At 32.9% G+C, this 25,639-nt stretch overlaps 1 protein-coding gene across 1 annotated transcript in view; it reads left to right on the forward strand.

Annotated features, from left to right (window-relative positions):
• Nucleotides 1–730: 730 nt before the first annotated feature.
• LOC123524141 (uncharacterized) overlaps nt 731–25,639 on the forward strand; it is a 59,924-nt gene continuing 35,015 nt past the window's right edge. Inside the window, exons 1-16 of the mRNA XM_053539820.1 lie at nt 731–866; nt 6,104–6,196; nt 12,101–12,343; nt 13,042–13,263; nt 16,060–16,266; nt 17,889–18,851; nt 19,191–19,379; nt 19,839–19,959; nt 20,650–20,780; nt 21,049–21,251; nt 21,467–21,554; nt 22,074–22,147; nt 22,772–22,808; nt 23,022–23,119; nt 23,962–24,081; nt 24,681–24,832. Coding sequence (XP_053395795.1) covers nt 6,106–6,196; nt 12,101–12,343; nt 13,042–13,263; nt 16,060–16,266; nt 17,889–18,851; nt 19,191–19,379; nt 19,839–19,959; nt 20,650–20,780; nt 21,049–21,251; nt 21,467–21,554; nt 22,074–22,147; nt 22,772–22,808; nt 23,022–23,119; nt 23,962–24,081; nt 24,681–24,832 — 2,939 coding nt within the window. The 5' untranslated portion in view covers nt 731–866; nt 6,104–6,105. The remainder of the gene's footprint in view (nt 867–6,103; nt 6,197–12,100; nt 12,344–13,041; nt 13,264–16,059; nt 16,267–17,888; nt 18,852–19,190; nt 19,380–19,838; nt 19,960–20,649; nt 20,781–21,048; nt 21,252–21,466; nt 21,555–22,073; nt 22,148–22,771; nt 22,809–23,021; nt 23,120–23,961; nt 24,082–24,680; nt 24,833–25,639) is intronic.

Consider the following 25,639-nt stretch of genomic DNA (forward strand, 5'->3'; position numbering starts at 1 on the left):
TTGCACCAAAAATGTAGTCATTTTCTTCCAAAGCACTGTGGAGATAGGGTTCAGCGTAGCTTTCATGCTCCCAAGTTTACCTAGAGATATATCTTTTCAACTTTTATCATATATTTTTTGTGTCCTTGCTTTTCGAAAGCTGTTTCGAGAATTCTGAATTTTCACATGAATTTCTAATTTCAATTTGCGGAAATACCTAAACATGTCAGATGTTATAATATCATATTTTAACTTTCGAAAGATAGTAATAGTACAATTATTATAATAGATTTACTCAAAGGTTGCCATTAATTCACAAAATGATAAAATGGTATATCAAACGTGCAGACCTACCGTAATTAAAGACGCGCGGTTTTATATTACAATTCAAATGTATTTCCCTTTATTTTGATGAAGTTATAAACAGACAATGGTCTAGTAGCATAAATTGAACTGGCGACCTGATGCGCCTTTTATTTGTTGCACGGACGAATAACAATGTTTTCACTGAACAATTCTTACTATTAACTTAGCCCAATACATAATTACATTTTTTTTAAAGACTATTGCCTTTGCAAAGCAAATTACAAAAATATTATTGTGTTTCTTCGGACGATACAGGTCTGAGTTATTTATATGATTTGGTGTATCTGGGTCCTGTTATCTCATTCTGTTTGATTTCACAAGTTAGCATGGCAAACTTGAAATGATAAATGACTGAAACAGTTTCAGTTTTTGAGTTTGTTTATCAGTTTGGGTAGATAAAACAAGGAAGCCCTTAGGTCCCTACTGCAATGTTTGATTTAAGTTTAAATCTAATTACAGTAGCTTTTACACTACAGAGGAATGAACCTAACTCATTTGGATATTTTGCGTCTGAAAATAAGGTATTTATCTTCATAAATATTTCTTATTTACAATAAATGTTAAGAATGAATATTTGATAAAGGAAACATCTTTTGAACTGTCCGTCATAATTTTTTCATTATTCGATACCTCTAGTCAGGGTATAAATCATAACATTTCTGAAATACAATTAATTGAACTGTAAAACAAAAATGGAAAACGAATGTCAATATAATGTAGTAAATAATATAAACTCGTGAATTTTGAAAAATAATCCGCGAAAAGAAGTGCGGTACTTAAGTGTTCATATAAAGGCATACAGACACTAAATAGGAAAATGGCGAAAAAGAAATTGTAGTCGCATAATGGCGGATACAAATAGTTCTGTTTGTTTGCTCTGTAGAGCTATTTTCCTTATTTTCTTTACATTTTGTTTGCTAAAATCACATGACAGATCTATGCTTGACATGTAGGTAGCATTTTCATAATGAAATAACAATATGATAGATTTTTTCATTTAAACATAGGGTCTCATTTTTAGCTTATTTACAGTGTGTGTGTTTGACTGAAAATATTTTTCTTGCATCAAACATGACCCCCACTTTTCTTTTAATTTGATTTTTATTCAGCACTGACAATATTCTTCAAGAAAATTTGAGTTACAGACATTTAAAATGGGTCCTGGTGTGCGCTGCGTCCATTGGAAATATGCCATTTTATAGAATAAAGAAGAACAGCTATCTTGTGTGTTGTAACCTATAAGGTGACGTTGGTAAAGATTGAAATCTGGCCAGATGAGGGTGGAAATGGGCTACTTTGATTAGATTTGATAGAAAATGACAAATGCATTGCAATTTTGTTGTAAATGAGGATAAACCCCAAAATTATCACATTTTCACTGTTTCGGGTGTTGTTTTATTCTTCAAAAACTGCACATTTATAGCCTAAAGATTGCTTATTTCTGGCAATCAGAGGTAAACATGAATTTATTCAACAGTATAGATGTGTAATTTGTATGCAGATTAGAGTAGAAAATGACATAACAGGGCAAAACAAGGCTACACTTAGGGTAACTGCTTGAAAATTATGTCGCGACAGCTATTTTTGGCAAAATTGTCTTATGTTGCTTAAAACGCCATAGAACCTCAGAAACTGTTGATATCAAGCTAAAACCTTGTATTTGGTATGCATTTAGGTTGTTTGTAGATTCCAAATGAAGCTGGCACAATGTCAGAGAAACAAGTTTGTCTTATAAAAGAAAATGATATAACACGGTGTTCGTTAAAGCTATACCGGTTTGCTTTCCATAAAAGAGCAACAGTTTCTTTTTTATTATTTAATCTTGAAGAACAACATATACAATTCCATTTCTGAATTCAAAAACGGCGTTAAAAAGCATAAAGTAAATATCAACAGTTATAGCAGAATGAATAACTTTTTTTTTTTTTTGGTAATAAAACAATTACATTTTCGAACAATTAGTGATCAAAGGTTAGCTGCAAATGTCATTACCACTCACAAATAGACACAATTAAACCACGCTTGCTAAGTTTTCTTTTGGTTCATTTGAGTTATATTCTTCGAACAGAGCTTCGAATTCAGTTAATGAACATTTAATTAAGGTTTTTCTGCACGTTTGATAAAGCGGAAGTGATGGCGTAACGTCATTTATCTGGATAACGTAGAATAAAACCTGGACCTAGTATACGGAAATGAAAATCGTTTTATGAATTAGTGGCAACCCGTGAGTAAAGTTAATAAAATCGGCAACGTGACAATCTTTCTAAAGGTTAAATATGATATGAAAGCGTTTGACAGGTTAAATTATTATTATTATTCGCGAAAATGTTATCAAAATTTTGATTTTCCGGTAGACGTCCATTTTGAAAACTTGTGTAAGGTCCAAATTTTTCAAATCAGTCTAGCAAAAAAAATCGAGGAAACGACCCTATCCTTTTTATTTGCTGAATTGTCTTAGTATATTATGAGGTTTTAAATAATGAGGGTTAATCAAATTCTACATCGCAGAAATAAATTTGATTCAAACGTGCAGAACTATCTTTAAACTGTTACAGCAGGCCGTTAAGCTTAAAAAATAATTTAAGGTAAACTTGTATGAACAATAAGTGTTTATTTCATATCTGGTCAGTTTGGCCCAATGGATGCATTCAAGTTTTTGATAAAAATATAATTGCTTGACGATAAAAGGGATGTTTGTTACCTCTCATGAATAGGCTCGAATAAAACAATTGTGGTTTTATTTTGTTTATTTTCATTCTATGCTTCCAAATAGAATATGTTCTGTAATGTTATAATTATAGGATGAAATGCAGAATCTTATATCTCATACTTTCTTGTCACCCCTTATTGACAATTGACATCAAGTCCTTATCTGTATATCTAAGTGCTCTCTCATTTTTTTTTCTGTTTATCTACAGTAACTGTTATTCTCAGAAATATCAGTCCTTTGGGTCAAAATCTTAATACAGTTCATGAGGGGTTGCTTGTGTGCACGACAGGTCCAGATAAATTCTCTAGAAATGACCAGAGGAACATCTTATGTACAGGAAAATTATGGATGATGATGTCGCATCAAAGTGTGATCCAAGAATATCCAAGATGGCGGCCAAGAGGACCGCCAAAATTCTAAAATGACCATTCTATATTCGATTTAGCTATTTTCGGGGCTTTTAATAACTTATTTTTGATTTTATTCTTGCTAATTATTGACAACGCCTGTTGCAATAAAAATAATCCCCTTTTCATCATAATTTTAGTTATTTCAAAACTTTGCGAATAAATAGCTAAAACTCCAATATTGTTGGACCACCAGAGACTGACTTGTCACTAGGAGCTACAAAATACCTTCTGTTTTCTCATTTTTTGTCAAGCTGTAGGAGAACTTTCATACAAGGCTACAGGTTTAGGAAAAAGTGATTTTCCTTTAAGATGAGTAAATCATTTCTAAAATGGTAATTCTTTTTGTGTTACAAAGAAGGATTATATCTGGTGACCTTTTACCTTATATATCATGTAATCTTGATATCGTAGTATCGGTCGCCTGCCTTAACATTCCATCTCATCTCGAATTCTGCTGAAATAGAATAAATATCCGATACTTTAAAAAGTATTCTACGTATGTATGGGAATAGTCAATACATCTTACTTACTTCAAATGCGTCTGAAATGACATCGCCTTGGTATCAAACACATTAGCTGTAAAAAAGTGACTTACTTGTTTAAAGACAAGCAACATTTACAACATTCGTTGTATGTATCTGCATGATATGTGCATAAGCAACACTGCAAATTTGTAATGTATTGTTCAAGATATATAAGCTTTTTATAAAAGCTGTTCATCAAGCCGTTTTCGTGCTAATGTTTTATTTAAAACCTAGACTGAAATATCTCTGGGTATGAATTATTGCAGAACACACTTCAAAGACAAGAAAAATGCACAGCATAAATATACTCCTGGGCCAACTAAATAAAAAGAAACCCTAGATGTTTAACCAATTAAGGATGGAATCGTCCGTTTTTTGTATTAAGATAACATTGTTTTTCAGGTATCTTACCTATATTTTAACAGATCTAAAATGATTTAACCTCTGTTTTGTAACTAATATATTTCCTATACTGAGGCATACCAGGCCTATAAACAACGTTAAAACCAATTAAAAGAGCATCATTGGGCACATTGCGATAGGCCAGTTAGTTGCTTATTGCAGAGAGTAAAGTGTTAAATATTCAACTTATTTGAATGCTTCGTTCGTTCTTGCTGGTTTCAAACAAAATCCATGCCAAGTCTGGACGACCCGGAATAACAATTTCACTTCTTAATACTGCTTTCCATACTTCCGCACTATACAAGTACCTGTACTTCACTGTTTATCTTTATCAAGCGATGAATTAAACTTGCAAAACAAATATTTTTATCTAATCAAATGCGGCATTCATTTTGATAAATCCAGGAAGTCGTTTCGAGTTGAAGTACACAGTTTACTTTAAAAGATTTCAGAAAGAATTTCCTCCGATAACATAAATGACAAACGATTGGATACTGAAACTGAAACTGAGTAATTTGATTAAACGTCTATTTCTATACAATGACATATTCATTGGCGTTGTTCAAACCTTAAATATTAACTTTAAAATGTAAACATTCACAAAAAGTTAAAAATTAACACCTGCTTTTATTGCATATAAAACAATTATCAGTAAGTTTAAAACAATACCATGAAGTCTCTACATGTAACATACATCGTCTTAAGAATGATCTTTTTTTAAATAACATTTCAAGTGATTTACTTTTGCGTAATGCTATCGGCAGTTCATTCCACAGTTTTGGACCAATAGTACAGAAACTTCTGTCATAAAATGTATTCCCCTTGTAACGACATTCAGAATTTTCTGACGATCTCCAACCTTGCCGATCGCTTGCGTTCTCTATCTTTTCATTGAGTATGTTTCTGTATTGACGTTTGATCTCAAAATTGTACCCGTTTCTTACTGTTTTAAGCAACTCAAACTGATTTGTTTTACCGCAACGCCTCCATCTACGCTTAGACTTTCGAACTTCTTGTTTTAGTTGCTGCAAATTTTCATTGAACCACGGTTTTGGTTCTCCCTGAGTTACAGCTTTCTATTTTACAGGAGCGTGCTTATTAAGGACATCCTCTATTCCCGATTCAAACTAATTCATGAGCTTGTTGGTATTCTCTGAATCAACATATATTGCATTAAGGTCATGAAAGTAATAACCACATAATCGTACCATATATATATTTTACTGTCCACATCTTTAGATAATTAGATAGAATGCAACCCCAGATTGCTGTATGCAAATGTGTTAGCTCTTTTTAAAGCAGTTTTCTGTGCATCTGAACATTATGTGTGTGAATTGCAAAACTGTATATGCCTTTTGTCAGAAAAATCAGCTTAAATGTTAATAATGACTAATGGTTACTGATGCAGATAAAGTCAGACTTTGTTACTTTTAAAATTACCTACCTTTCAATTACAAAAATAACTTATTGTACTGAGGAATACTTTGTCAACTGCTTGCATAGACGCTTAATGTCGTTCAAGAAATGTTTTTTCTAACGTCTGCTGCATTACGTACACTTTCAGCAAGATAGTTAAACCTCTCGACAGTTCCAAGAGCAACAAATCCTCGTAAAGGAAACTCCAGCTAAAAGTTGTACGGATTTTACCTTTTTTCAGTATATTTGGTTATGTTAATTTCATGATTAAAATGAGAATGATTTATTTTCTACAGAAATGCTTAGACACTCTGGAATTGTGCTGTTGGTTCCATTCATTGCATATACGACATGTTATGGCACAACTCAGGACGAGAAGTATTTTTCAGGTAATACATTTGCAATATTACTATCATCAAATCAATTTATGTCCAAAGGGTAAAACTTAGCATATATCATAGACATTATACATGTATGATGTATTAGTGTGGAAAATTTTGTATTTTGCCATGAATATAAGGAATAAATATGTGCTATTTACGGTTCTTTGAGTGACTACATCTGCTAACCGTTCTCCCGCCATGGACGAATACGTATACTATACTCACGAAGTCTGCTGTACCAGCTAACCATGTCACTGTACAAACACCATAAAAATCATTTCTTTTTAGGTTGTACCGGTAATGTATTTAGCCTTAAGGTGGAATGCGCCCCAATTTTTTTTGCCGAATATTGTCCTGAAATTTATACTGTACAAAATTCAGGATATATGCGATTGAGTTCCGGTTTTACTTTTTCGCCATATGGTTCGTGTTTTTTGCTATTGTGTCACAAACATGGCCCCTGACGTCACTTTTCGTGCAACGCCGAGTTCCGAGTGTTTTCGGCATTCTTCCTTTCCCGCGCTCTGAATGTCATATAAATGAAAAATACAAAATAATGTTCATTTTGCAAACAGAAAATACTACTCAATAGTATAAAATTCAGTGAAATGAAATTGACGCTTAGAATGTCAGTGACGATTTTGTGACGTCAGAACGGAAAAAATCAAATTAAGTTTTGCTAAAAAATTTGCCTTAAAATTCAGTTTATAAAAAATCGGCTCGATAAAAAAACGTATAATTTTGGTATGTTGTTTCGCAATGTGTGTACGTCTAGTAGACACATAAATACTTAGGGGTCACCGACTTTAATATTTTGCAATATAACATAACTTCACCCTCACCCCACATGGTTTGCGGCTATATGACGTTAGAGTAAAAAAGAATGTGTTTCAACTTACACCCCTCATGTTCGTGTTAAAAACGAGATGTATTTATTATAAGAAATTTTCACGATATATTCGATCTTAACTTCAGTTGCAATGTACTAGTGAAAGGAAACACCTTTGACAAAATGTATATCTTGTACAATTGTCCGTAAGTATTTGACCTGACACTCATCAATCTTCGTTAATATTTTCGGACGTTTTCGTTCCTTTACGCAATATTGTATCCTCAAAAGATCTAAAATTACACAAATAACCTTTATAGTTAACCGTCTGACTTCCACGCAGGTTACCACGGGTGCGAAATTACCGCAGACCATATTTTAAATTCAATATAATGAAGTGTTACCGTATTTGCTTTTATTCTTAAAATATCTTTTGCGACGATTTTCACGAATTCTAATTGATTTCTCTTGTAGTTTCTATTTTTGGGAGTAATTTGTCTTTTTATCTTAGATACCTTTAAAGATTTTACTCGACGCTTACTACAAAATATCTTGAATACAAGTATATTTCTTTCAATAAATGAACCATAAAATAAGAAATAGATAAGTGTATTCATTTTCCGTCCTGTAAAATTTGGAGATAAAATTTGGAAAAAAAAGAGAAAAAGATGTTAGACTGAGGACTACAACCCACAACTCCGAGATTGATGGCTAATCGTTTTGTCCCCGCAGCTACTTGCACATGCGATATTTTTTAAATCCTATAAAGAATACTTACGCAGTAGTTATTTCTCTATTGAGGGCCAGGTCAATACTTATGGACACTATATCCACTTTTATCATCCATTTGTTATTCCTATTGATGGTTTCAAAATGCAGATTCAAAGCTTGAAGAATAGATGTTACTAATCTTCTCAGTTTAAAGCAAAATGCTAACTTCGCTTTGTAAAAAAGCTAGTATGCGGTCAGTTGATGATTTAATTTCGTGAAAATATGTACTTAAATATGTTTTAAACATTTAGAATTTTCATTCTTATGTAATATTATAATATGAGGGTTTGCCTGATTTTACCAGAAATATTCATCGACGCATGTCGGACTGTTGCTCCATTTCACATGTATTATCAGCACGAAAACAGTATACCAGATCCTATATCTGATACGAAATTACTATTTTTTACACGGATTAATTTATTGTAAATCATGAAACAAATTCTACCAATTTAGACACCAATCTCCACGAGATTACGAGTTGAGAGAAGAGTCTGTTCTATACGCATAATGCTGAGCAACTGGTATCATTTTTTATATCCTTGGTAAACGACTAGCGATCAAAGCCCCGACCTTCCGCACGAGAGAGACAAAGAGACAAAGACAGTGAGGTCATAGTAAGGCAGAGTAGTTAGTCCAGCAAACAGACTTTATTCTTAAAAAAAGATCCTCAAATGACTATAAAGTATTGCAGCTGGTCAGACGCAGAGAATTTATTCTTGAGACGATGTCTTTTTATTACAATCAAGCACAAATGCTGGTCCGATGCAAATAATTTATTTCTTGGCGGGAACCTTCTGATCAAGTGCAGTTACAAGCTCTTAATAATGAATGCTAGAAAATATTTCATAAAACCCTCACCAGTTGCAGCTTTCAGATTTAAGAAGTACGGGAAAAGTAAAAGCCATTTCTGTTTCTCCGGATGCCCTGGATATAGATGTAGAAACTGTAGTTTCGTGTTCACAATCTGAACACTTAAATCTAAATAATTATAAGTCATTTCAAGTCATCAACACACATAATACATGTTGATTAACCAATGATCAAAAGTCTTTTTCGATAATATCCTTAGATGCGAAACGTCATTTACATAATTTATACCCTTTACCAAATATCTCATTAAGATATTTCAGGTCCGTAATCACTTGAATGTTATTACATGTTTAAAAAAAAAATCGACTTTTTTCTTTAACATTTTCTTAGCAAATCTCACCATATGTCTCTCAATACTTTCATGTCAATTCATTTTATCAATTCATTCCGAATTTACCGTTAATACATGCAGCTTCGCATATTCTTTAGATTTTTTTGTTTAAAAAATGACGATTAAACGTGTCATGTCTTAATGGGGTAGGGGTAAAATATCGTCAAATATTGAAAAATTAAAGTCGGTGACCCCTAAGTATGTATGTGTCTACTAGACGTACATACACTGCGAAACAACATACCAAAATTTTACGGTTTTTTATCGAGTCGATTTTTTATAAACTGGATTTTAAGGCAAAATTTGTAACAAAACTTGATGTGAGTTTTTCCGTTCTGACGTCACAATATCGTCTCTGACGTCCTAGGCGTAAATCTTAATTCACTGAATTTTATACCATTAAGTAGCATTTTCTGTATGCAAAATGACAAATATTTTGTATTTTTCATTGATATGACATTCAGAGCGCATGAAAGGAAAAATACCGAAAGCACCCGGAACTGGGCGTTGCACGAAAAGTGACGTCAGGGGCCATGTTTGTGACACAATAGCAAAAAACACGAACCATATGGCGACAAAGTAAAACCGGAGCTCAATCGCATATATCTTGAATTTTATACAGTATAAATTTCAGGACGAAATTCGACAAAAAAATTTGGGGCGCATTCCACCTTAATTGTACGTAGTAAATGTCCTAAATATCTGTCGCCGTAGACCCGTTGGCTCTTGATGGATGTCATGAATTCCGTGTCCTAGTCATGTGTTTTAATCCAAGATAAACGAAGTGTTTTTGGATGAACTGTAGAACACGTATACATCTCTAACATATCTCCTACTCACTTTTATCAATTAATCTCTGGAAAATAATTAATTAAAAAAAGAATACAATAACAAAAATCAATTATGAAAACTTTAATGTTAGTGTAATACTATAGCGCTGTACGAAAACACAAACTCTCATCTGTTAAACGAGATCTATTCGACAAGAGAGCATACAAAACGTGTTTTTATTACCTATTATGAACACCAGTCGTGTTAAGACATTCGTTTTCTGCTAAGTCTTGTAACGCAGACAAATGTTATTTCTTACACAATTCTAAAGTCCCTGACGCAATGAAATTGTGACATATCTTCGCTGCTGCTTAATAACAATACTTTTACAATATTTTTGTACAAAATATCAACCCTCCCTCAAAGTTACAAAACGTCGGGGCTTAAAGATAGATTCAGATCCGATGTATTATCGAGTCCATTCAATAGTTCTGGATTATAGAGTACATGTACCACTTAAACTGGTGATCGGGAGCTTTAGGAGTGCATGTTCCATTACCTCTCATGAACGTGTCAATCAAAGTCGGGTGTGCTATCTGCATCTCTGTAAGGAGATTTAGTGTTTACAAAATATTTTTAAATGATCAGTAAAATGTCGAGCGGCCGAGATATGTTGTCGTGTTTCCGAAGTAATTTTATCTTAAAGCAAAAGGTTCTTGGCCGTCCTAGACCAATTACAGCTCAAACACATAACTAACATATCAGGAAATGAAGTAAAACAATCGGTTTTTTGAAGGACCCTTTACGTGAATCATTTCACTTGTATATACATAATATACTCGTATACTGTCTGTATGTGCAAGAACCTTCATTTCGCCTCGTCAAAACAATATGACTCTCCTAACTCTTTACTGGACTTTTGTTCTAAGATTGTAAACTTTATATGATTTGTTAAACATATCGCCCATGGTGGGTGCAACTTCTTTCCATATGTTTCTTACACATGTTTCAGCTTTGAAAATCATGTGATCGATCTAGGACCATTATGGATACTTTGTTTTTGGATTTTCATTTTATCTCGAGCGTAGGAAGAAAGATGTCGAGTGCGGTCGAGATTAGACGTCAAACGATTGAAATATTATGTCATGTCCTCTAGATAATAAGTCAAACGCTCGGGATAATTTAATCGTAAAACACGGGGACCATGATGACCCTAGCTTTAAAGCTCAATCACGATTAAAAAGAAATTTGCTAACAAACCCATACACTTGCGGCGAGCTACTTATACTGTTAGAATTATTAATTGTGGTAGGGCGCTAAATTTTGTGGAGTTTGTTTAATCAATCTACGAAATAAAATAATTTCGCTCGTCAACGTGCCAAGAAGAAATAAAATGTTTCGTTATGTTGCGTTGATGTGCATGCGGCTATGTAACACATTTCGTTGTGTCATCCTGGCAGACACACAAACGCTAGACAACAAAATATTTTATTTCGTCTTGGTGGCAAGCTAAAATACCAACAAGGTTTTTAATATTATTGGAGCGCACGCCGGTGAAAAAAAAATCGTTCTGTTGTGTATAGAGATTTCATGGCCCGTTTATGATTTCGTTTAGTCGCGCAGGCACGCCCATGACGGTCGACACCTCAAATCTTTTAAAATTTCGGTATGTCGCGTTGGCGCGTGCGCCAGGAAGACACAACGAAATATACTACATAAACCGTGTGCACGCCACTGCAAAATAACGAAATGTCCTAAATCAGCCATCATGCGTTAGTGAGCGAGACATGATTCTATATGTGTTTTATATCTGTTTGAACTGTGGAATCTAGGTTCTTCGAGAGACTTCATCCTGAGCACACAACTGTTTATCATGAGCGCACATACACAAACGAGTAAAGTGTTGTGTTCTATGCTTCCGTGAAACACTTACATTTTATTTTTGGTATTGGTGTGATATAACATCCAAAAGGAACCAAATTTCCTTGCAGTTATCGGTATTATGCATTTTAAATCTTTTTGTCTTCTGAAACCTGTAAATTACACATCTGTACTTTCTCTGAAAACTCTCTGTAACTAGTTAGGCATTTTTCAGTGTAATTCTTACAGCTAGAACCCAATCTTATGATCATAAGTTGTCCTTAGTCCTAGACTGAAAATATAGACGGAATTTAGTAAATGTACTTAGTACTAAATAAAATATAGCTCACACTTTCAAGGGTATAATATGTCATTTTTTATCCGCAATTAAGATTTTCCCAGCTTCAACCTCCGTAGGTGCAACTGTTCATGTGATTTAAAATCCTAATAATATATATTGCATTAATTATTTCAGGTCCAAACATAGCACTTGATGCCAGTGCTTCGCAACTGCCTGAGGACTATTGCGAATGGAGAGTATTTCCTCGGAAATGCTACGGTGCAGAATTAGCAATTGACGGCGATGATAACAGCAATTTTGATCATGGAAGCTGTTCCCATACCAAACCACAATCGTCACAAAATGCTTCTTTGAAGATCAAGTTTAACGGACAGTACTATATAACAGGAATAAAGATATTCAATAGAATACCTCCAGGTATGAAAAAAGGATCTGTAAAACATATACGGATTAACTCAAATAGACATTTTATTCTGTATTATTTTGATCGGGTAGTAACTGCTCATTTTCAGTAAGTACAATAAGTGCCAACACAGAGGAAACAGGATTTAATAAAACATGTATTACTGTTCAATAACATATAGTTGCGTATTATCATTTATATCAACTGTCCATTCTAACATTGTCATCTTTGAAATATTAATATACAGAAGGTAGGTGTTTCACAATTCATAACTTTGCGGCATAAATGGAAATCCAGTGTAATGTAAATGCTCAGTGAATGACAAAGTAACGACAAAGTAATCTGGAAAATCAAATTTGGCTCCTACAGTACTTATGATAGTAGGGAACATGTTTTCGACAATACTGCCTTATAAACAAAACAAAACAAAATTAAAAGTAGGCTTTAATTCGACTGATAAATAACTTGATATGTTTACTGTATGAGGTTATAGTTTTCCTGACTAGATAAATGTATAAATGTAGTAGGATTTCGAACACATGTACATGTACTTGACATGTACTTGACATTGTACTTTTCACAACGGAAAATTTATCAAACACAATTATTTGTAGAAGTGCTAAACTATGTTTAGATTTATTTGGTTGCAACGTACTGACTGAGCCGAGTGAAACATCTACAAATAGATCTCTATTTATCTTTCTTCTTTCAGCATATTTTGCCGAAAGACTGTACAGATTCAAAGTAATTGGTTATACTGATAATAATGAACAAGTTACCATTTACGATGATAGTTTGCAACAACGCCAGCAATATAATCAACATATAATACGAATACAGTGGGATGGTGTCGAAATGTTTTCGTCTGTTGTCATAGCAGTACCAAGACGCGACAATGTAATACTTACGCTTTGTGAAGTACAAATATTTTCAGGTAATTACATTAATATGCTAAGATCCAAAAAGAACTGTAATATAATATGTGTATGATTTTCTCTTTAATATAGATTTTTAAGACATAGTAAACAATCCGTTGGCATTTAGGCATGGTTAATATTAATGTAATAAAGGTTCCTTGCGTAAAAATGCATTTTATTGTAAATATAATTGAAACAGTGCTACAAACGCAGGGCTTTACAATTTTGGAATGTGATTTTTGAAAATTTGAAGTTGTGTTTGTAACATTCGTATAGGGCTTACACATATTTTAAGTGGAATCTCGTATTATTTTCAGAACAACGCTTAATTTTAAAAGATAGCAACATAATCATAAGATTGCCAAGAAGTTTGTACTAGTCTGGACTGATATGATTTGAACATTCTATTACCGAATATTGGGTATTATGGTGTTTTCAAATATTTCTGTGACGGCTTTACGTCAAGATACTGGCTTGATAATTACACAGTAATATGTGTCGTTATTATGGTAGCTGATTTCTTCTATGATGTCGCGACGGCACAAATAAAACAGAACGTGACGTAAAGCGGTTGACTTGTTCTGTGTTCGTGTCCTCACTTGTCGGGGAGAAGACATGAGAACAAGAAACATTTAAAGGCCTAGATCTTGGCAATGGGCCAAGGGATTTCTGTCTTCACCAGCACAGTTGAGGACTAATGACTATCACAGTATGTTTCCAATAAACATAGGTTATTGTTTATTGGAAAGCCAGTCTACCCTCCAAGTGTATCAATATTATTAGTGAGAAGGGGAAACAGTGTAATTATTGATATACCAATTTTTGGCATTTCTATGTAAAGAAAAATATCTGTAACATTTGTCTAAAATTGAAAACCAAATGTACATTTTAGTGTTACAAAGTAAAGCATGAAAAAAGTACACTTTTGGCAACTAACTGAAATTGAAAATTCAGAATAGATGGAACACAATAATTTGATTTTACCCAGCAGTTTTATATTCAAATAATGGTGATTGGATGAATACGAGAAAATCCTTTTCCCATTCTTTTTGTAACAATTCTATATATAAATATAATGGAAGGATCACCTTTATCAATATGACCCTTTTCATAATAATTATGATATCGGAAAATATTGTTTGTCAACACAAAGAAATAATTGAGTTTTCACTATACCTGTGTTTTATTATCATTATTATTTTTAATGTTATTACTGTATCTTTTAATATTTTATATGTAATAATAATAATAATAATAATAATAATAATTATTATTATTATTATTATTATTATTATAAATATAACATTAAAATAATAATTATTATTATCTATATAATATCAAAATAATAATAATTTTTTATCATTATTCCACATTCACTGAAGGAAAATTATTTTCTTTCAACTCCACTGCGCACATCTTCATGGTCTAGTTGGGACCCCTGCTTTGCTAATTGCCCTCTAATCAGTTACAGTTACATAATCGTTGATAAGCAGCAGATAAGATGGGAGTTGTATATTGGATTGGTGGGGGGGGGGGTGGGGGCGGGGGACACTTATTTAGTACTGGATCTAGGCCTTTAAGACGAAATAACGAACTTTATGGGCAAACACATGAAATATCATTTTTTGCAAACTGTTGTGTCGGTGGGTATTAAACGTCGTGTCGTCGCCCTGTATTTGTTGTGTTTTCGTGTCTTCTCCCACGAAAGCATGTATAAAAAGCAGTTGAAATTACAAACAATAACTATACAATATCATAATACGACAAGATACAGGTATGACTTGGGCAACTAGGTCAAAGGTCAAGATCGTGTTTAGAGCTTAAAGTCCGCATCATATTTTTTTAAACCACTGGTAACTAACATCAATTGTTAACCTCATCTGATGCCCCAGTTGTATAACCACTTCGCTAGGTTCAAGGTCAAGCTCAAGGTGAAAATTTAAAAAGATTTATTCCTATCCACATCATATCTTTTAAACGGATTGAAGGATTTTTTGAAACAACAATCAGTCATGAACCTCAAATGATGACATAAAGAGCTCTCAACCAGTCTGTAGGCTTATGGCTAAGGTCAAAACTTGAGTCGGCGAGAACTTTCTTGAAACTAGCATTCATTTTTTCGGCGTAAGCTGAATAACATGGATTTTGACCTAGATTCTGTAGTAATCGGGACACGGAACAGGTGCGCGCTGAGAAGATAAACCTTTTATTAAATCTTAAATGACATTGATTATCAGAAGGCACATATTAAATGGAACATATTGTTACCCTAAACTAAAATGATATATTCTAATTTAAAGGTTTTAGTAATTTATCACCGCTAGAGAAATCGAAAGTAAACTTCTTCCCCCGTTGCGTACCTCACTTATGGATGAATGAGTTGTGGCTGGTTGTAACTGTAGAGTCAGTGTACCTTGTGTCGGACTGTACAAATTATTTCTCTTTATTTTTACGCGTAAATCAATATTTCAACTATTCATATGAAGTGTTGTAGACCCTCACAACAGTGAATACCAGATTTTACATTTACACTCATTGCATGTTGCAAGTGGTGCTATTTCGATGAAAGGTATATCTCTTACACTGACACAAACACATATCCTTTCCATACTTCGTCTGAGGGAGAATTAAAAGCATGTGTTCACAGGAAACTTTCTTATTTCTTTTTAAAAACCTCAAGTTGATCAAGTTGACAACTGTAATCAATATAATGTTTAACAAAGCGATACGTTATTTTTAACGCTTATTGGGCCACATAATATATAACATTCCGTGTAAATATTAGTATAATTCAGTGTAAATACACGTTCCAGCATCCTGTCAAGCTGTAGATATTCCAGTTAACGGCAGTGGCTATATCGTTTCAAATACTGGTAAAAGTGATGGTCAACGGAACACAGCAGGAACTGTCATACAGTTCGTTTGTAACGAAGGTTACACATTAAATGGACCAGCTTCCATTCAATGTTTGCATTCTGGTAACTATAATACCACTGACAGACCTACATGCATCCAGACAGGTAAGAAATACAGAAGTCCTAACAGTGATAATGGTTATTGCATTGATCACTTTTTATAATATTTATTTATTCTGTATATAACTGACTATTATCCATTAATCAAGGATTTTCTAGTCTGTGTTTTTAACAGATCCTCGAAATAAAAATACGTTTACATGCACATTGGAAATTGGAAATGTGATTTTGCTTCTTATCAAATGTTCTAACAGAATATTAAGCATGTTATGCAGGTTGTTTTTTTGATTTCCAGTAGCTGGGCGATCAAAGATATACAACTATGAATAAATTAAAAATAAATTAAATATTCATAACGTTCTAAAGTATGCACTCATTACAAATAAATCATTTGTAAAAGAATCATCAATTTTAGTTTTGGAATAATCTGAGAACAAGTCTGTTTAAGTCATATCTTTACTTAAACAGTATTACATACAGACATCATGATGCTGCTCTTTTTGCTTAAAAATCTAACCTTTGGTGCCCTAGTTACAAAAGAATTCATAACTATAATAATTTTTTCAAATAACCATATAGAGGTTAATATTTCATACGAAGGCTTGTAAGGATATGCCTTTTTGTTTTATATTAGGTGTTAAGATTCAAAACCCGAAAATAGCCGTAAACGTTTCAAAATCATTTAAGATTATATCTTGTTTTTGGTCTGAAACGGTTAGTTTATAGCAGACACTTACAATTATAATATAGCAATTTACTTCCGATTTTTATTTGACGAACCAAGCATCTTCCAAAATTCAAGCGAAAATCAAATAAATAGAGAGGCAGAGATTTCTACGTGTACGTGTAAGCGTACTGTACTAAATATCTAAACAAAAAATATAATTTGTCAGATCTTTCTAATCTAATTACTAATAGCTACTAGTAAACCTTGGTGTTTATATAGGAACACATTCATTATTTTGATTCTAACCACGCCAAATGTTGCATTAAATCTTGAACTACGTTTGAGCATTTGGTTCTAAAGGCCGTGACAATTCTCTGATTCAAGTAAGGCATTAGCTCTATAGCGTTTCATGTCTGTTTCATATAGGAAAGTTGGCAGTTACTTTGTACTGGCACATAATCCAGGAACACTGGTTAGGTTAACTGCATGCCGTTACAAAACTGAAATACCGTTGAAAAACAGCGGTAAACCCAAAACAAACAAACAAATCAAATGAGGCATTTGATTCAGTTAAAATTTGAGAGGTAAAGAAAAAGGTACAAAAACAAATATGACAAGAGTCACACCTTGGGATTAGTTTACTATATGTTTATATAACAACTGCAGCGAATCGTATTGAAATTCGTGATAAAACCAAGTTATCGAAATTTGACTAATATACAGTACAAATATTAGATTCATAAACACTTTTCTGTAACCGGCCTGTAACACGGTCGACCCTCGGGTTCGATGTGTACGACAATTTGATAACAAACGCTCCGTAAAGTAACTATGGATTCTTAAATCAACTGTGAATTCGTTAAAAGAATCGACGTTAACTTCGATAGAATAACGTCATCAAAATGGTTTTAAAATCGGGTAAAGTATACCTTTGTAACGTGTATTTTATTAACCTACGAACAATTATAAAATTCTAAATATGATAACTTTTCGATTTCAGAATGTCCCCATTTTGTTGTTACAAACCCTTTAACAATATCTACATTAGAAAGATATACTATAGGAAATCGTATCTCCTTTTCTTGTGGGAACGGTTTTATACTGCAAGGTCCCGAAATAATAACATGTCTTCGTAATCAAACCTGGAGTGCTGATATACCACATTGTGCAAAGAGATGTCCTTTTCCAAACGATCTAGATAACGGGCAATTTGACATAAAAATGTCGCATTTGTGCTCCGCAAAGGACATACACAAGCTCTATACTTCATGCCAAGTTGAACCGCGATGCAATAAAGATTATGCCCTAGCGTCATATGAAATTCGAACTTGCCAAGCCAGTGGAATGTGGAGTCAACTCAAATCGGAATGTAAGAAAAAGAAATGCACTTTGTCCGACTTACCCAATGGGAATTATATTTTTCTAAACCAGTCGAAAATTGAACACAACCAGATTTACTATGGAGAAACCATTACATTTAACTGTAATAATGGATACCGCCCAAAGCAAATATATAACAGAACATGTCTGTCTGGTGCATATCTAAGTGGAGTCAACCCTATGTGTATCGAAGTTATATGTAAATACAACGACCTTCAGCCGGTGTTAAATGGATTTTATATTCGGGAAAATGGAGAAAGTTTTACATCAGGTTCTGTCATATATTCTGAAAAAGTGCATGTGGTGTGTAAAAAAGGCTATAATGTTTCATCCGGCTTAAGGTACCGAATATGTACAGCGGATGGTATATTCAATGGAAGGCATGCGGTGTGCAAAGTAATTACATGTACTGCTTTGAGTTCTGATCAGTTTATAAAGTATGATCCGTCATTTGGTGTTGTATCCCGTGTAGACTATAACACTACAGTAACAGTTTCTTGCGAAAAAGGAATTATAGTGAAAGGCTCACGTTACAAACGATGCAATGAGTCTGGTTTATGGCAAGGCGATCCAGTTATATGTGGTGAGCAACATTGGTTACAAACTCTAGAAAATCAACTATTTTTGCAGACATTACGTTCATTTAATTATATAAGAGGTAGCAAACTAGCACATTTGTATGTGTTTCGTTAACGTAAATGTTTATACTCATTTATTTTTTTCAGGATCCGCTGGATTATTTTATGTCTTAAACAAGTAAACGTATACTTCGGATGTTCCTTTGTCATCAAACGTCAATCCGTATTTAAAGACATCATTGTTTTTCTTCAAGCAAATAAAACATTAGAAAATAAAACTGACACGCTATTATTTTCTGAAAGTAACAATGGAATAATATTATTCTTTATTTTCATCGTTATAGCATCACTTTGTGACACGCCAAGTGTAGAAAATGGAAAACTACAGAACGGAAATGAGACACTTCTACAGCAATACCAGGAGGGAGCATCTTTATATTTATATTGTAATTACGGTTTCCAAGCTAAGGGTACGCAAATATCTTTTACTTGTTTAAAGAACCACACATGGGATGGTCAGCCTAGTTGCATCGGTATGTACTACTATCATGCATCCAAGTGATTATATCTCATAAATATCACGAGTAATGTTTGCGTATTCGGTTGGTATCCATATATCAAATTATCAGTCTAGGCTTGGTACTTACTGCCGTGTCATAAAGTACATTATTTCACCGAAATTGACTAAATTTACACTGGGTTGAAACGGAAATACTATGAAATAATTCAGCAACACTTTAGGTACTGCAGGAAATATATTATAAATTTCTTTAGATTATAGTAGATATTGAAGTGTGCTGTTTGTCAAACTGACATGATCCTCAAAGCTAAGAAGATCTATGTTTACGATGATTTCTATCTACGCCAAAAATATTTGTGTAAAGTATCTGTGTATTGTATATATACAAAATTAGGTATCAATAATGATATACAATGAAAATCTATCAATTAAAATGTATTTGCGAATATATTTCATATTTACGTTTCTTTAGCGTTATCAGAAGCAGAAGAACAAAGCTCAAATGACAGTGCAGTCATTGGTGGAGTAACTTCTACAGTCGTGCTTGCGCTTTTAGTAATTTGTGTATTTGCAGTATTTTTGTATCGCAGGAGGTATATATTGCTGCTTTAGTAACATTATCCTAATATTTATCAGTTAATATAAAGACATGAGGCGATAGGCGTATCGCACTTTGATTTGCATTTAATGAACAAATTCAAATAAATTTTTACTTTGTATTTTGGCGTTCTTTGCTTCGAAAGATCTTCCTAATGGGTATATGCACATATGAAAATAACAAGTTTGGCCGATAATTTGTCTATTTGGTGTATTATTAATTTATCTACCGTAAACACTTTTCTATCAGTTGTACCTTATCAGAAACAGTAAGTGATCCTCACTGTCCAGAAATGCATATGAATAATTGTCTTGTATTTAAACACTTTTCTATCAGTTGTACCTTATCACAAACAGTAAGTGATCCTCACCGTCCAGAAATGCATATGAATGATTGTCTTGTATTTAAACAAATTTAAGTTTTATGAAAAAACATTTATATGAGAAAGCTTGTCTTCCAAAATTAACGTGAAATAGATTTAATAAATTATTTCTCAATGGCATATTTTGCCACTTTAGGAGCATTGTTTTCTGGTACAATTCTGTAATAAAAGACAAACACCGGTCACGCTTATCATACACGAAAAACAATTACAAACAGGGATAAATATGCAAAAGATTTAACCAAGCTTTTGAATTCATACAAGAACAACAATTCGACTGCCACACAATTTTCTTTACGAAAGGCAAAGCAGACTACAAAGGAAATCACAGACGCCTTCGCGGTATGCAGGAGTTATAGACAGTAGTGCAGAACACGACTATGAACAAATGAACACTTTTGATAACGATAGTAACTTTATTCAGGAAACAATAGGTAATAACATACACTGTCTACGATTCATTTCATAAAACATAACTAGACATTAGGCCGTTGTATTACAATGTATGCTGTATTTAAATCGACTAGTAAAATATTAAATGTGTCAGAAAAGGTATGTTTCTATACTTTAGCCTAAGCTAAGTGTATCAAATAAACGTGGTTGTTTTTAGTAAAATAATATACGACTAGGTACTTTCTTAAATGTATTACAATATCTTTTAATAGCTAAGATAATTAATTCCATACACCTCTACCGCTTCAGCTAGTCATGTATACAATAACACAGAGGTGGGACAAACTGCAATGTCATGTGTTGATAGCTCGGTGTCGTTGCATTCAGACAGGGCATACTACACATTCACGGATGAAAATAGATTACCGAAGACTGCTATAAGAGTAAAGGATCTTTCGGATCTGGTTTTTACCGGTGACCGACTGAAGAAAGATATTGAAAAGCATTTCAAGGTGCAAGCTTAAATAAAAAATATCTTGATTTGTAATATATATTATTTCAGCCATATTGTTGCTGTTTATTCACTTCGATTATAGCAGTAAATTATTTGTTAACAAGATGAATCGTATTTAAGAATATTCCGGTTTGATTTTCACATAATAAGGATAATATTTTTAACTCTGACTTTCACAGTGAAAAAATAAATAACCTGAAGATTATTTTTCAGAATCTTCCACAAGGAATGACAGCACCTCACTCTGTGGCTCTTAAACTACAAAACAAAGGAAAGAATCGATACAAAAATCTGTATGCATGTAAGTTTCACGGTTTAAACATACTTTATACCTAGATTATATTGAGGAAGACTAAAATAGCATACCTTTTCAATTACCTGCTTTTCGTTAAATTCACTTGTACATGTTTTTGTAACACTTTCATCCTAAGCATAACGCAAAAACCACCTGTACGATTTTGTTGAACTTCCACTTAATGACAGATGACATGAAGAGGAAGAGCAGTGTATGTTGTATTGATAATGATAGACTTAATGTGAGTCTACTTTTAAACCTCTTATTATGTCAACTGTCCATCAGAATATTATACGATAAATTGCGATGTAAAAACAACGTTAATTTAATAGATGATACCATTATTATATAGAAATTTCAACTAAAATAATATCTTGATTCGGCGTGGTGCTTCTAATATAATTGATTTTCTAGCTTTCATATTTATCTCTCGCGAGATTTGAGGTTTTCAAATTTGCTGGAAATATAGTAGCTGATTTGTTTTGTTGTTTATTGAATAATAAATTATCATTCTATTCAAAACAGATGACGACACTCGTGTTATTCTTGAAAAGGAAGAGGAATCACAGTCTGATTATATTAACGCATGTTATGTGCACGTAAGTAACTTGCTTGATACATTAAGGGTCTGAGTGCACACAATATATGTTTGGGTATTTTCAGTTTTCAAAAATAGATTCCTAAACAAGCCAGGCCAAACGAATTCAATAAGTTACAATTAAGTAGACATTATGGTTAAAACTGATAAACATACCACTCCATTGAAGCAGAATCTTCCACTTATGCAGTTTTTTTATTAGATATTTATGAAGCATTCAGAAGTAGAAAAATTGATGTTGATGTGAAACATAGATTTGTCTATTATTACACATTGATATCAAAAACTTCTAAAACGGTACAAATGCAAATTACGTGCATATACAAACGGTTTATGCCAAATATTTTGAACACAAGCTGTAATGCAGTACATTTTTCTATAAGACTTAATCATAGATTGAGGCCAGTCTTAACATAGTAATTGTATACTTATCTGTACAAAAGCCCTAACTTACATATATATCATATGAAAATACAAAGATTCAGCTTGAACATCGCTTTACATGTACAAAAAAGACTTTCAACAGCAGTTTATCAGGTCTCATTGAATAAATATGGATGACGTGTACATGTGAATACAACTGTTGGATAAAATAAAACAACATAAAACTATTCTTATTTTTCAGGGTTTCAACAAAACTCGGAAGTATATAGCATCGCAAGGTTTGTTTCGAAACATTTTACTCTTTATGAATACGCATACGTAATGTAAGTGTGATATATGTCTGACGTTTAACTTCTAGAATGTGTGACTGCTTAGCGATGTCGATGTCATTTCTAGGTCTTGTTTAGAACTCAATTGGACAAATAATCGATAAAATTCCTACATTCGTAATATTGCACTTACCATAATTCAAAAGCTTAATATTTTCGCAGGACCAACTTTAGAGACACTGGATGATTTCTGGAAGATGATATGGCAAGAAACCTGTTCCAAGATTGTTATGCTTACTAATTTGATTGAGGATGAAAAGGTAGAAGTTACCTGAAATGATATGTTTTAAAGATACTTTCAATATTGCAAAGGCTCGAAAGAATGCATTAACCCTTGCCATCGTGATTTTTACTTCCGGTACTCAACTCCTTCTACTGATTCTAATAAAAATCGGTACGTCATTGAATTAATATCAAGTTGACAGGCACATTTTGTCAGAGTTTCATGTTTTCATGTCATATTCTTTATTGGACCTTGTATTATTTTGTAAGCATTTGTGTAACAATGTGAGCACCATTATGCGATGTAAAATCTGATTTGACAGATTTACTAATGAAAAAAAATTGTACGTATTAAGCTTCATGTAATATGTAAAACTTTGTTAATTGTCATTCGAGAGATTTTTTATTTTCTGGAATTTTATAATTTGTAGACCTATTTTAATCAAATAAAAATAAAACCTTTGACTCTTTTTTACGCCTTGCTCATCATAGTTCAAAGTTCAGATGTGCAGGAATTCAACCGCAAGGATTTTTTATGATAACCCACATAACGACCTTTCTCACTTTTATTTGTATATTTGACGCTATAATGCTGTCTTACCGGTCCAGTGTTTATGAGAGAATATACATATCTTGATCTTCTTTGTTTAACTTGCATTCGCATCGAGCCTTGTTAGACTGTATGTTGATCATGATTTTGTGACTGCCTCTCGTACATGTTGCAATTTGAGTGTTTTTCTTGACCGTGTCATTGTGGTGTATATTATTTTCCTCGTCTTTGTGAAGCTCATGCATGTTATGATCTCAGCCTAAAATGTTTCTCATCTGTCCTAATATTATTCGAAATAACAACGAGTTATATGATAATACACACTTGCAGAGAAAATGTGTACGGTATTGGCCAGCTGAGGGAAGTTTCACCTACGGCCGAATAACTGTGACACTGAAGTCAACAGAAAGTTTTTCTCAGTTTGTGATACGAACATTGCTGATAAAAAAGGTATTATATGGAATATATTTACTGCAAACAACATTCGACATAGTAAATTAACTGGGAGAAACATCACTTTTCAAGCATAAGCTTTGTGATCACAAAGAATTAACAATTTCTCTGCCTAAAGCAATTATAACAAATACAGACAACACGTAATGATACATAAAACTCATTAAAATCACACTTTCATATATTTTTTGCTTCGCTTGTTGTTAAACATTAAAATAAAACTGATTACAAATGTAATGCTCCAATCATAGATGTGAACTCAACCTAGTGCTTAATGAATTTTACAATTAAATATATATAACATCATAAAGCTACGTTTTTATCTACATTTTGTTTTTAAACAATTTGTCTTTCAACGTGAATAATTTGCTTCATGTACTAAATGAAATCAATACATACAAGTACTACACTAAATGTGTTTCGACAGCGGAAAGGATGCTCCAAATGAAGAGACAATATCTAAATAGGCAATAACTCTTTACATAGTATCTAATATTACATATTCCATTAACCTTGTTTTACTGAATTAAATAAAGATATAATAATTTCTCGGATAAGGAATGGTTAGTGATATAGTTTTATTTGTATTTACATAGGATAACTTGCATTCGAAGACAATTACACAGTTCCATTTCACAGCATGGCCGGATAAAGGTGTACCAAAATATGCTTCATCCTTAGTACATTTTCTGACCAAAGTAAAATATGCATCAGTTGAAGGAACAGGGCCTGTCATTGTGCACTGCAGGTATTACTAAAGAATATGAGACTAGTTAGAGTGAGCTTTTCCAGGTAATCGAGTACTGACTCTTAGACAGTAATGCAAATCTTCACTTTCGGATATAATTTAAATTAACACAATTTTAAAACAGTTCAAAGGTATTGAAGCTCAAATGTTTCATCTCTTTATGAGAACAGCCACGTAAAAAATAAAACTTATGCTTTTCTATCCTAGTATACGTCAATACAGAATGGCACGGTGACGGCATTTAAAGTCTGAATGAATGGACATTGACTTTGTTTATTTGTGGCGATTTTACATTTCTAGTCAGAAATTTAGGCATATGATCAGTTTGGAGTAGTCACTTATTATACAGATTAGATCGAAACTGTACTTTCATTGACTTCACATTGTCTTGCATGGAAATGGAGTGTATTCTTTTTGGAGTATATTCTACCAACATACTGTGTTTTTATAATTTGCTTACGTGCTATTGATGTGATCAAATTAAAATTGTTTGTTTGTTTGTTTGTTTGTTTTGGATATAACGCCGTTTTTCAACAGTATTTCAGTCAAATCAAAATAGGGTAGATGCCTGAATAAGAAATTGTTACATACATACAAACAAATGCGATATGCTTGCAAACAGTATATTCGTATTTTATAACTTTGCTTATAGTGCATCTAAGTATTTGGTACATAATATATCTCTTCCCTATCTATAAGGATGATATGTGATTTTAACTTAAATATACAATTAATCTTTGTCTGTAAAATATAATTATTGTTCATGACAAAAAATAAAACTGCAGTACAACAGCGTAACTGATCACA

This window comes from Mercenaria mercenaria, chromosome 3 (assembly GCF_021730395.1).
Source record: "Mercenaria mercenaria strain notata chromosome 3, MADL_Memer_1, whole genome shotgun sequence".
Taxonomy (NCBI): Eukaryota; Metazoa; Mollusca; class Bivalvia; order Venerida; family Veneridae; genus Mercenaria; species Mercenaria mercenaria.